The 13,784-nt window shown below is 34.2% G+C and overlaps 1 protein-coding gene and 1 long non-coding RNA gene across 2 annotated transcripts; both read right to left on the minus strand.

Moving 5' to 3' along the window:
- Window positions 1–1,139: 1,139 nt before the first annotated feature.
- Window positions 1,140–2,064, minus strand: LOC128168839 (uncharacterized). The gene is made up of 2 exons (XM_052835000.1): window positions 1,906–2,064; window positions 1,140–1,545 (listed from the first exon to the last, which is right to left on the minus strand). Exons 1-2 carry the CDS (start codon window positions 2,004–2,006, stop codon window positions 1,140–1,142), a joined length of 507 nt encoding a protein of 168 aa, XP_052690960.1. The 5' UTR covers window positions 2,007–2,064.
- An 833-nt stretch (window positions 2,065–2,897) lies between these two features.
- LOC128168838 (uncharacterized) lies at window positions 2,898–8,335 on the minus strand. Its single transcript, XR_008241463.1, has 2 exons — window positions 8,297–8,335; window positions 2,898–3,042 (listed from the first exon to the last, which is right to left on the minus strand). It is a non-coding gene; the product is annotated as an uncharacterized LOC128168838 (long non-coding RNA).
- Window positions 8,336–13,784: the final 5,449 nt, after the last annotated feature.

Raw genomic sequence — 13,784 nt, forward strand, 5'->3', positions numbered from 1 at the left:
TTTATCTTTTGCAATCATGTTGTTGTTTTACCTTAATGTAAAATACCTGTATACTAGTAATAAATGAAAGTGAAATCAAAGTTAGAACAAATTTATTTTTGACAATGACAATCCTGATATGACTTGAAAAAACGTTTCTCCAAAAGTGCAGGTTTAAAACATTTCTCATAAAAGGAATCCAGTTTCTTTAACATCTCTGATATGAATTTGTCATTTCTGTCAACTGTGAAAAACAAAATATCAAGAAAAGTATACACAATGAACACACATTTTTGTTTTTCTGCGCAGAATAACTGTCCTTGAATTTGGTAATAGTAATCATGATTGGTGTCCAGTGAAAACGTTGTACCATTTTGACGGATGTATGGAACTGTCTGTCTCGTAATCATGCTATTTCTAGCAACATACGGACACTTAACTTCAACAACGGTGTCCTCGTCTATGATCCCATCAGGAGATGACGCCAAGTAAGGGTGTGCTAGGCTCACACATATACCGGTGGGATGTACTGTTTGTCCAGTAATCTCTTCAAATTTTTTTACTGCCACTTTTTCAAATTTCTGTCCATGCAGGATTGGTGATGTACGAAGCCGTAGAGCCTTAGTGACTAGACTTTCTGCCAACTTTTCTGGGTTCGTTCTTTCTGTCATCTTGCATATTCTTCCAAAGACTGATGAATGGATGCGCTTGCACCTTTCCTCATGCCACAAATTACTTAAAGCTTGATCGGCTGTTTTCATGTTCAGAATCCTGGCTTCTTCTTCCGAAATCTTCGTAACATTCAATTGTTGGAGACATTCAAAACTTCCTTGATACTGCAAATAATCATGGTCAATATCAAATCCTGTCATATTGGCTGGAGGAAATGTTTGATAAATTGGGGTTTTACTTATGCCCTTAAATGACAAGCATACATTTTGAAACCAAGACTTGTATCCTGGATGGTTTCGGAATTCCTCTGGCCTTGGATCGAACCCCTCTGGTAAATTACAGACTTCATCACATCCTGGCATATCTAAATTCACGACTTTCATCGGAGAACCTTTATGTGGCTTCACTCTGTGGAATGTCTGTAATCTTTGGGTGCACGTTTGTTCTGTCTTTATACTGCCGTGCTGCTTAAAACATGCACAAGCATATTACGCTGTTGACACATGTTTACAATGTGCAAATGGTCCCATACCAGCTGCACACTCACATTGGCATTTTAATACATTTCCATCTTGACCGATTTCAATATCTATAATGTACACAATAGATTTGGACATTTCTGCTCTTATGGCACCTCTAACATACCAGAGCGAATTGTACTCAGTTGTCCTGAGGTATCTAATAAATCCGTCATTATACAAGTTTTTCGCCTTGGATTCAATGTTCTTGTTGAATTGGGACAAGTAAGTGGTTATTTCATTCAATGGGGATCCAGGAAAACTTTTATCGCTATTTAGGTCTTGATAGGAATCAGGATCAGGTAAATCCATGGTGTAATCCTGACCAGCTGGTTCTGCTCTAGAGCAATGTGCATTACGCGCATATGCCTCAAGTCTGTAAATTATAATGTTTGAAACACTAAGTAAATGCAAATTTGAGATATGACAAATTTTAATTCTAAACAGCAAGGAAAATACCTCTTAAATATGTTAAATAAAATCCCCATTATCTCAGTATAACTTGAATGAAAGATAGCAAACGTCAAAACTAGTTTATCGGCGAGGAAATTCGAGTGAAACTAAAACATCGTTTTTTGTGCTGCTTGTTTGTTTTCTGACCGATCATACAAGCACACTTAATTTAAAAAGAGTATTTACATTACCACTCATCTCATCTAGGTTTTTATGAATAGAATATGCATAATATCACAGCAAACACTCAAGATCAAGAGGAGGTATGAACGTGAATATTTACCTCTCAACAAGTTCTCTTTTCCGTCCCGATTTCTTTGCTCCAAACTTATCTAATTCTAATTTGAGCTGAGGGATTGTCATCGATCCATAATTTTTCGCCATTGCCTTTGTTTTGTCTTCTTAATACATGTACCTCGTCTAAAATCTACTATAATAATGATGCTGATATCCATGATAACGTGTAGAGATGCCATATCAGCTGTTTATGTTGGACCGCGTTATCTTGTGGCGACCCCTCGCGGTGCTAAGATAAGATAACTCACTCCGGTTCCTAATTGGTGGGCCCACCAACATGAACGCTATGTTCAGTTTACATAAAAGATCAGAAAGTTGGTGAATCCACCAGAAAGATCAACATATCATCATAGCTCGTATTTGCCTTTGGATTTACAATGCCATAAAAAAAGAAATACGTGTAGAAAGAAATTTTAAAGAATATTAAAATATCATGAAGTGTTTTTGGATTACAGTAGTGAAACATTTTATTACTTGCTTTAAACAAAGGGTTTACATATAACTTTCTCATCATCCTTGATCACGTTTTGTATTGTGTCTGCACGTATAGCCTCTTTTTCATAAAGAGTTGACTTTTTAGAAAACATTTGACATATTCCCTACGCATGTGCGAAAAAAATGTATTCATCTATTTACAGCATTGTTTCTTACTGTTCTTATATCGCTCATGGTTTTTTCACAGATGATTTGTACTAATCAATATGATAACTTATTGACCATTTCCAATCAGTGAAGTGGATAAACATTATTTCTTTAAAAAATGCGTTAAAGATGAACGGGAACAGTTTTGGTATTCCTCTCAAGATACGAATTTTGCGACGCTTAACCCATGCTTGTTTACCTCCTTCGGATTTCTTGTTACATGTCGGAGAGTCACCCATCCTTATGTAGAACGTTTTCACTATCGAATCGTTGTTTGTAATCTTGTAGTGAAGTGGACGAGTAAATTTTCTCAAATCACACATACTATTTTGCATCAAGGTGTGAATGTCATAATTAAATTACGTTAATAATCATGTTGACTTTAAGAAGAAGTTCAATGGGATCATCATTTCCTCCTCAGTTTTCAGCCTCGTTGCTGAATCATGCATTGACATCCTCATGTGCATAAGAAAACGTGCACCTGAAAATACATAAAACAATTTCAATCTTTTTAATTAGATCTTTGATAAAGGCAACAAATCTATGTTTCCTACATGTATATCAAAAGTGATAATGCATTTCTATCCCTATAAATAAATACATTTTGCCAATAAACTAATAAAGTAACTGATTACACCTTCTGTATTTTAAGTCTTATGAGAAAATGTCCTTAAGCTATAATTTCATTTTTGCTTTATAAATAATTATTGTAAAATTATTTTTAAAAAAGCCCTACTATCATTTTTGAAATAGTATAAATGAAAGTGAGGTAGTGGACAGGCTTTGGCGGATCCAAGTCAGTGGGAGTTGGCATAAAAATATATACTTTAAATGAAATGATATTGAATAAATACGTCAAGAGTAAGAATATTTAGGGAGAACTTTTTATGTGGATTAATTAACAAAAAATCTTTGAAGATAGTTTAGGGCGAGTTCATCAAGTTTCGGGCAGATACATTGGATCGGACAACTTAGGTTGGGGTTAGTCTATCCCCAGGGGCCCGTTTCACAAACCATGCTTTTGACTAAGTTATATTTTGTGAAAAAACTTTTTCTTAAGTCCATTACTTTTCCGCTTCACTATTCAAGTCTAGCTGCAGATCTGTAGCTCTCTGGTTGAAAAAATTCGGATAGACAAACCAGAGAGCTACAGTTCCAAGCGTTGTAAAAACCTCCGATTTACGCCGCCGTTTTTGTGTCGCTCGCTTTGGGAATTATATCCGACTTTAAAAGCATTCAACCGCCTAAAAAATTGGATTTATTAATTAAACATATAGTTTACCCTAATTCTGCTAACTTTGTTTTCCTTTCAATGGTTCACAACGGCCATCCTTCGCCTTGGAATGTCATCGTTTTAAAAAACTCGCCTTATGACAGCCATGTTTACCTAGTAGCGAGATCTCGGGTGCGTCGATTTACCCAAATGGACCCAAATGAACCCAAATTCAAGCGGAAAACAATTATAATAAAATCCTCATAATTTAGGGAAATTTGGAAAAATAAAAGCCGTAGGTCCATAACAATAATTAAAATTATTTTAAAAAGTTGTTTTATTTTTATATAATATATATATATATTTATATTATTTGAATATAATTACATACATTATATACTTTTACAAATCGAGATAAAATGCTCATCTTTATTTTTCAAAAACAATTTTTAAAGATAAACTAAAATAATTTTAATTATTGTTTTGGACCTTCGGCTTTTATTTTTCCAAATGTCCCTAAATTATGAGGATTTTATTATAATTGTTTTCCGCTTGAATCGCCATTTGGGTCGCCATTTGGGTCTTTATTTTTCTTAATAACGGCTAACAACCCCATGAAATGACTAAAACAAGTGATAATATTAGTAATAAGGATTTTATTATAATTGTTTTCCACTTTAATCGCCATTTGGGTTCATTTGGGTCCATTTGGGTAAATCGACGCACCCGAGATCTCGCTACTAGGTAAACATGGCTGTCATAGGGCGAGTTTTTTAAAACGATGACATTCCAAGGCGAAGGATGGCCGTTGTGAACCATTGAAAGGAAAACAAAGTTAGCAGAGTTAGGGTAAACTATATGTTTAATTAATAAATCCAATTTTTTAGGCGGTTGAATGCTTTTAAAGTCGGATATAATTCCCGAAGCGAGCGACACAAAAACGGCGGCGTAAATCGGAGGTTTTAACAACGCTTGGAACTGTAGCTCTCTGGTTTGTCTATCCGAATTTTTTCAACCAGAGAGCTACATATCTGCAGCTATATTCAAGTCTTATCCTAGGAAATTCCTTAGTTATGTCTTTACTTTAAAAAGACAGGTAAATCGATGTCTTAACAAACTTAACATGGCGACTGTTTATGTTCTACTGAAAATAATTATACGGAGATTAACGCACATTAAAGTGGAACAAAAGTAATGAATTACACATATCATTAAAACCTGTTTCACTTTACTTCTAAACTAAAACATTAGAAGTAAAAATATACATAATATATATCGTCAAATAATTCCTTTGGTTTTGACTTTAGATTTTTACATTTTTTAGATTATCTGGTCACATCAGCATTTTTAATTTTGGAGTAAGCATATTTATATATGTTAACACGGGCTATTTATAATGAACCAACTATAGACAAAAAATACACTCGATCGTAAAAATTTCAGCAGTGACCAATTTCAGTTGATTTATGCAGTCATTTTCATATAATATCTAAAACAAAGAAATATATGTACATGTAACAAAAAACAAGAAAGATACTTTGATCAATGCATTAAATTAAAAAGAAATACCGTTTACAAAGAACATTACGTAATTTATGCATGGAAATGGAAAATTTCATACAAAATATCAGTATATGTATTTAGACATTACACTATTTACACTCTATGTATGCATTATTTTCTAGGTGAATAAGAGAATGAATTTTTATATTCACTTACAGAGTTTACATTCTTGTTATATTGAAAAGAATTTATACATAATCGGTATTAATTTAGCGTTAACAATATGATATGAAAGTGATTTATAATGCATCTTAATTAAGATAAGTCAACTGTGCTACGCTAAGAAAGTTTTTTGAAACAGTTATAGTAAACCTCGGGAAATTCCTAAGTTACAAATTAGGCATTTCTTAAGTGCTATCTAATGAATCATCTTTGGAAATCTTTGTGAAACGGGCACAAGGAGTGGGGGGGGTCTTCTTCTCCAAAACAGTCTTTTATCTGATACATTTAATTTGGGACGGTGATAAAACTTAATAGTGGCATTTAACCTAACGAACAAAATCTAGAAGAGATACGTCCCACTAATCATCCCCTTCCCCTTCTGTAATTAATGTCCTAATGCATGTACAGCTGTATTTATGCGATTGCGGGTTCATATTTATTACAATAGATATTGCAAGAATAGAAATATTTCAAGCTGCATCATTAAACCGCATATTAAACAGTGGAAAGCCGGAAATGTTTGTATTTTTTCCAGTCAGATGCATAAAAAAAATCTTAGCAACATACATCAACTGTATACATTTATATATGATCAATTTAAGTTATTTTTTTTTTCGCATTGTCACCTCCTCTGAATATCACGCCAGTTGCTACTTGATTTCATTTTTTAAACCATAAGTCAAGAAAAACAAATAAGGAAAAATTCGGACACAGTATAACGTACAAAACAATCTTGTTGAACACACAAAGCCCTTTAATGTTTATCCTCTAGTGTGTCAAATACGCATCATTTTTTAAACATGGATTTTATTTTACTACTTCCATCCCATAATTTATATGTTAAGTGTCCGTGAATTAATTTGACTATCTATAGTTATTGAATAATTAAGATATTTTGGTTAAATCAATAAAATCTGAATTTCAGTTCAACTGCGGTCAATTTGGATACAGATGACTTTAATAATCAGAATACATAGAGACTGTCAAGAATATTTTTTCCTTAACTAACGCAAATCAGCATATACCTAATTAATATAGAACAAAGAGATTCTTTATCAGTTGTTACCAATTTCTCGATGAAAATCAAATCTTGAATAGGACATAATTTTACAATGTAAAAACTTTTATAAACAGCTGATTCATTAATTATAATTAAGCGTTTAACTTTATGCATCAAAATGTCGCAAAGTTTGATTCATAAAAAACAATTTGAAATGAAATGTCATTGTTTTGTGTACACGTCATTCATATTTATGTTCTGTTATAAAAAAACTAAGCTGGGAAAACAACGTTTTTATTTACACGAGGCCACACGACCAAAACGATTATATGAGTAACTTTAGCCATGCTGTTAAATTGGAGACTTTTTCAAAGCTATTTATATACTTTATATCCCAACCTTTTTCGTATATCACAAAATTTGCATAAATGTGACAATTTTGTAACTTAATGTATTAGCGTCAGCCATTTTCAGCGATAAAAAAAATAGGCAGAAGTAATAATATTTGAATATAATTGTTGCGAAAAGGCGAGTATTTGATCATCGCAAAAATGACCAGATATACGTTATTGTCATGATTATTCCCCCAACACAAATTTCAACAATTAACAAACCTTATGAAGTTCAAGTTGGTCGTCTGCATACATAATATTATTTCCTTTCTAGTCCAGCTAATCTTAGTTATTCTAATTTAAGTTTGTGACTTAAAATAATATTAGGAAGTATATGGCTTAATTAGAACTTTGAGCTTTCAAAACAAATTATACATAAACATTTCGAAAATTTAATTACTTACCGAAATAGTTGTATTACAACTTTTATATAATTGAACATATTTTTCCTCATTTTATTTGATTTTCAACAGGCATTGACCTTGAATATTTGGTATTTTTACAGACAAATAATATCACTGCATACAAAACTTGTTCTGTATGATGCATATAAAATTAGTATTCTGTTTTGCATCAGAGCTCTGGGAGATTGTAAATTAATGTAGTTCAATTCTAAATTTCATTAATACTTCTCGTGATCTTAACATGTGATCATTATCTGTCATACATTATTGCAGCCTATGGGATCCTCAGTGACGTTGAGTTTTATACATAAAAGCAGATTTTTGTATATAAACTTTACATAACATTTTTCTGTATGGCAATATTATTTAAATGATAGAGAACAGTGGTCATTTGAAAATAGAAAGAGCTATGTTCACTTAATCCATACAATATTTGTGTCTGTATCCCAACTATAGGTACATGATTTTGTTATATAAATAAGACACTTAATATGTGGGGTGGGGGGGGGGGGGTCATTTAAAAGTTTCATTCGAGATCCATGTTTTATGAATCAGAATATGAAAAATAAATTTTGCAAATAACATTTGCAATTCATTTCTTGCATAAATATAGAAAAGGCAATCGACCTTAAATGACACCAACATCAAAACATGTGTTATAATCTTAGAGGCAAATATATCATTGTAAATACTGGTATGCATTAAACTAAATGTGTGCGCTTTTTGAATTTGCGAAAATGTTCTGAATTTTCATGTAGCCTGTACTAAACGTTTTTCTTAGTTTATGAAAATCAAACCGTTCTACATGTACTTGTGTTTTCTTGGACAGACCTTTGAAGACTACGACGAATTTATCTAGCTCGAAGTTCTGAAGCTTGATGTCCCAATATTGATTCAATATTGTGATTTTTTAAAGGAAGACTATAAACATAATCATTACTATATAAAAGGGTCTAGATCGAAGCATATATTTTATAAACGTTTAGTGTATGACAACCTACCTTCGGGTAATGCTTGTGAATGGATCTTTTCAGCCAGTACACCCCTGCAAATGTTATTGTCATTTAAATTTTAGACCACCTGATTTTATTTGACCCTTTCAGTTTCGCAGTAAAAATCATGCCTCGTGTTTATAGTCTATTTCATAGAATCTAGGTACATGTACTTGTAAGCAAATATAAAATCTAGAGGTTTATTCATTTTAAACTTTATCTTCATTATGTTGGATAAAATGTGTTCTAGAAAAAAAAGTGACAATACAAAAAATAGTTTTTGTCTGATGTTGCAACAATTAACATGCTTGTAGAGATCCCCCCTGAGGATTAATTTTCGATCCGCGCCTGATCTAGTAATGCATCAATAGTGAAACATACTATACTATTTTATGCAGAATGCCCCTTGAAAATGGCTCGATATACTAAGTCTTTATGCAAAACAGACACCCATTATTATTCTTAAAACATGGTATTGCACACCATAAGCATCAAACATGGCTATGATTTTTTAAGCAACCCAATGTTTATATTGTCAACCACTCTACACGTGGCTGAACACGAACGATAACTCTGTTCTGAATGCTATCGTTTAATGTAAATAAGCGCTAGATGGTGAAATAAGACATACATCTTAAAAGGTTTTCACGTTTTGACATGAATCCATGTAGAATATGATATAAAAACGACCAGTACTTCAATATTTTGAGAATATTATCCGAACACTTATACTTCCGCTCGAAATTTCACAGGAACTGAACAAATCTCGGTGAAGTCTCGTGAACTTTCATTCGAGCACCTCTGGATTTATTACATACTTAGCAACGATAAAGAAAACATTCCGAACACATTCGCAGGGGTGCAGTAGATTCATTAACAGGCGCTTGAATATTAGTATTTTGACACCTGATTCAAAAGTAGGATGATGATCACAGCAACTTCCGAGTCCGAGCGTGTAGCCTTTTACGAGGTTTTTGAGAAAATCACGGCACATAACGGAGGAGGCTTTGTAAGAGTCTTCTAAACGGAAAAGAAGGAACATTAGAATAAGTTGGCAAGTGATGTTGATCCATCTCTTAACATGGTCAATGCAGACGTATTTGACAAAGCTCCGGGTGAAATGCCGAGATTATCACCAAATTGAATGCTATTGAGATATCTTTCCTAAAAATGCACTGTATGAAATAGAAATTCGAAATTGTCGAGTAATTTGCCAATTGGCATGATAGGCAATTAAATTGTTCTCGACATGACCCGCTATTCAAAAGAGAAACATCGAGAGTAATCTTCACAATAGTCTGTACCTTGACCCATTTTCTCAGCGTCCACATCGTTAGAATAAATATAGGGAATTCTTTAGATTATGTTTTTATCAGTTGGAAGAAAGGAAAATATTCGTTACGTACAATTTCTACTCAAAGTATTCTATTTTCTCTTTATATTTTGACTTCAACAATTTAAAAACGTACCTTTGACTTAGGGATTTTTTTTCCTCTTCATCCATGATTTACATGCAGTAATTGAATACGTTGTTTGTATCCTCGAAATGCAAAGCTTGTAAACTCTATAGCGCAGACCGACCTGTTTATGCTAATACAAAAACGACACAGCATGGCTCCACGGCAACAGTTCTACACTAATTAGGCCGCACCTTAGACCACTCACTCAGTCTAGATTTATTTCCCAATGAACAACAGACGTGTCTTCTTTCGATATGTAACATACTCTACGATCTATCAAATTCTCTCTCTGTCTCTCTCTCTCTCTCTCTCTCATTTTATTCTAGTGTTTTGGTAAACGGAAGAGATGTTACTTTTATGTCACACATCTTTAAGTCAGAGAGAGAGAGAGAGAGAGAGATAGATAGAGAGAGAGAGAGAGAGAGAGAGAGAGAGAGAGAAGGGGACAGACGGACAGGTACATGTACATGTAGGCAACCAAACGGTCAAATAGACACTGTTTGTAATTTGTAAGCATACAGCCATAAGATAAGTCAAGAAATTTGACTTATGGGTTTGTAAAACTTTGCAAGGCTAATAGGGTTGTTCACATAGTAATTCTTTCATATCAAAATCTAACTCACAATGTGATACGAGGATTGTCCAAAAATTACGTAGATAAGTAGCGTTACTAACTTGATAATGAAAATAAAAAATGAAATGTTAAAATTAGCATAGAGAAATGAATATCGTGACGAAAAGTACTTTTCGAATTATATAATACAGAAACTTAAAAAGGGATAAAATTTGTTCAGGCTCATTCTTTTAACCAATTAAAAATTGTTTCATTTCGTAGTAAAATGGTGACGTCAGCGTTTGAGGCGACGCAAAGATAACAACTTTTGTAATGATCTTTAAACAGATCTTAAGGCGATATAAAAATCAACATAATAGCTTAGAAATGAATTTTGTTATCAAATAGTCAAGCAACAAAGAAAGTCGTCATACGAGTAAAATGACATCGAGTTGGAAAAAAAAATCTCAATCGATAGACAGACGTTATACAATAATTGATGCAGGCATGTTTGTAAATGAGACATCGTAAATATGCATGTGGGGAACATGTTCAAGGAAAATATTTTCTCTGATGTTGTTAAGAAATAAAACAATTAATCTGATTTTCCCCATGTAATTCGGGAATATGTATCATATTAAAAGCTTCCGTAAATAATATGACTTAATACGTTTATAATTGTAATGGTGTAATCTCTCTCTCTCTCTCTCTCTCTCTCTCTCTCTCTCTCTCTCTCTCTCTCTCTCTCTCTCTCTCTCTCTCTCTCTCTCTCTGGGTAATGGTTAACCCTAATCATGACCGACCATGCAGACACAGGGAAATCGCTTCTGTCCTCTGCTTGGTCCCCCTGATTTTGATGAGTGCCGATTTTGAAGTGGAGAATTTCATCAGGGAAAGTGCGATTTCTCCACTTCACAGGCGGGCTCCGAATTTTGACATCGAGTGCAGATATTGAGGTAAAAGCAGAATTTCAACGGGTAAAATGCGATTTATCCACTTCACGCGGAAGGCCCCTGCTTGATTCATGTTCATGTATCTTCCCACCGAGCGCCGGGTATTGTCATTTCGTCCGATGGGTCTGTGGATCCGTGCTGCGAGTAAGTCATCGCTTCGAGAACCAGAGCAGACTTGCCGGACCATAACCGCAAAGCCTCTGCGGACAGGCCCTTCTTCCTCCGCCGTATCCGTAGCGCCGGCTCGGACAAGACGAGCATCACCGCAGAGCCCATGCGGAGTCGGGCGTCAAGGGTACGTTCTGTGTTGGCTTCGGAGGGGGGTACCGCACCCGGAGCCGGGCCAAAAACAGCACTGTCTTTGTGTTCCCGGTCCGTCCAGACTGAGGCAAACTTCCCCAGAGTCAGGATTAGGGTTAGGGTTAAATTGATTTGCTATAAATCTGAATAACTTTTTTTCAAGGTCAGTTTAAAAAAAAATTACATGAAGTTATTCGCGTTCGCTAAATTCTTTTCATTCAATTACAATTTATTGTACACGGGATCAAAACAACCAATATTTTCATCATAGTAAAACACATATACATGTATACACACTGGTGTATCCACACGTGTAACACCTTAGCGCGGGTGCAAGGGATGGGGTATCTGGCTTAGGTGTGAATAAATGAAACAAAGGTTTGTAATTTACCCATATCCCAAGATTTTTTTTTGTGTTTTATTACTTACCTATTAGTAAATTAATTTATCATGTTTAATTATATTTGAGAGAGAGAGAGAGAGAGAGAGAGAGAGAGAGAGAGAGAGAGAGAGAGAGAAGGGGGCTCAACTTCGTTTCTATATGAAGAAGTTCAACGATCTATGTATGCACAGGAAACTATTTTAACGAACGGGAAAGATACCAATTAAGCTAGTGAACAAAAATTGGATTTCCTCACTTGTCGTCTTTATATTGCATGTTGTTCAAAGGGGGTTTATTAGCTACATGTGCCTGTATATGTATATTTTACAATGGGATTTACGTAGCTTCCATAGTCTGTTCTACATTTATTATCCATTTGTCATTTTTCACATGTTACATGTACATAAACATGTAGTTGTTTGTTTAAAAAATTGTTGAAACTCTTATGTACATCAGCCGGAATCGGGCAGTCGTCCTGATATCAAAATGTATCTCAGATCTATGATAAATGATGAAGCGCTAATCACTTGGTGAATTAACATTTAGAGGACCACAATCTGATCGAGTGTCAATCGGGTTTTAGTACAGCCGGATCGATCGAGTTGTACAGTGGTCCTAATTGGTGGTGCTGCATGTAATTTTATGTCGATAATCGTCCAAATAAATTCTTTCTGCATGCTATGGGCATTACTAGCAAATGTTAAAGAAATTCCGGAACGGATTATTGGTGCAGATATGTGCACCGGGTATACGATTCACGCCCATTCCGGTCAAGCGAGTTTCCCTTAACTCTAACTTACATGCATCAGGACCCGCAGCTTAAACATAGACTTACATACAGTTCCAACCACAATTACAGTGGCAGTTTTCAGCACCGGTGTGCTTTAGGTCGCTAAATGTAGATGCATTACAGCGCACGCAACTTTTTTTTATGGACAAAAGGGACATTTTGGCAGAAATAATGGATGTGGTGCTTATATGTAAAACTAAATCAAATAAAACTGAGATTTCCAGCGATTTCCTAAAATCCTTTTGACATGTATGCCAGATTTAAAAGCAATTGTAAAGAAGTTTCGAGAAACAATCGTGATAATGAAAATCTTTCACTTTAATTGATTCCCATCGACTTTTTTTTTGTAAAGGACAGTATCCTGATCAATGACAAACAGAACCTATTAAAAAGGTTAATGTTTTCCACACCAGAAAAGAGTACTGAGGATATGATTCCCAGCAGTTTAAAATAGAAAAGAGAACTAACAGAAACGTAGCATCGTGGAGGGGGTTGGGCAGACTCATCAAAAAAATCTTGACATGCCACCCACCCCCCCAAAGAAAAAAAAACGGAAGGAAAAAAGAATATTAGACACCTTTCCATAATCATGAATATCCTAATCCGTGGATTTACTGTTCATTTCCTAATTTTCAATTCTATTCTTTGTCCAAAATTTTTATTTTGTATATGTAAATTTAGGAAAAATCATTGATTCGACACCCCCCCCCCCACCCGATACTACGTCCCTGCAATTAAACTAGATGATATCCCGTTAAAGCTCGGAGATTACATGTATCACTTACACATGTATATGATGAAATGCTTAATATCTTAATTTCTTGAATATTTAGTTAATTTTGTTCATTTCGAGTCCAAACTTTTTAAAATAACTTTCTTAACATATTCCTTAAAATTAAAATAAAATTAACACAACTGCAAAATGAAAAGTTATAGGAGAGGATAGGGTTGAAAAATCTAAACTGATGATTTATGTAAAGTACGTGGCCATAATTCTTTTTATGCTGCTGACTGAAAAACATATTTTTTTAAATATCAAACCAATAAGTAGGTATATTT

The sequence above is a fragment of the Crassostrea angulata genome, unplaced genomic scaffold, assembly GCF_025612915.1.
Source record: "Crassostrea angulata isolate pt1a10 unplaced genomic scaffold, ASM2561291v2 HiC_scaffold_57, whole genome shotgun sequence".
NCBI lineage: Eukaryota > Metazoa > Mollusca > Bivalvia > Ostreida > Ostreidae > Magallana > Magallana angulata.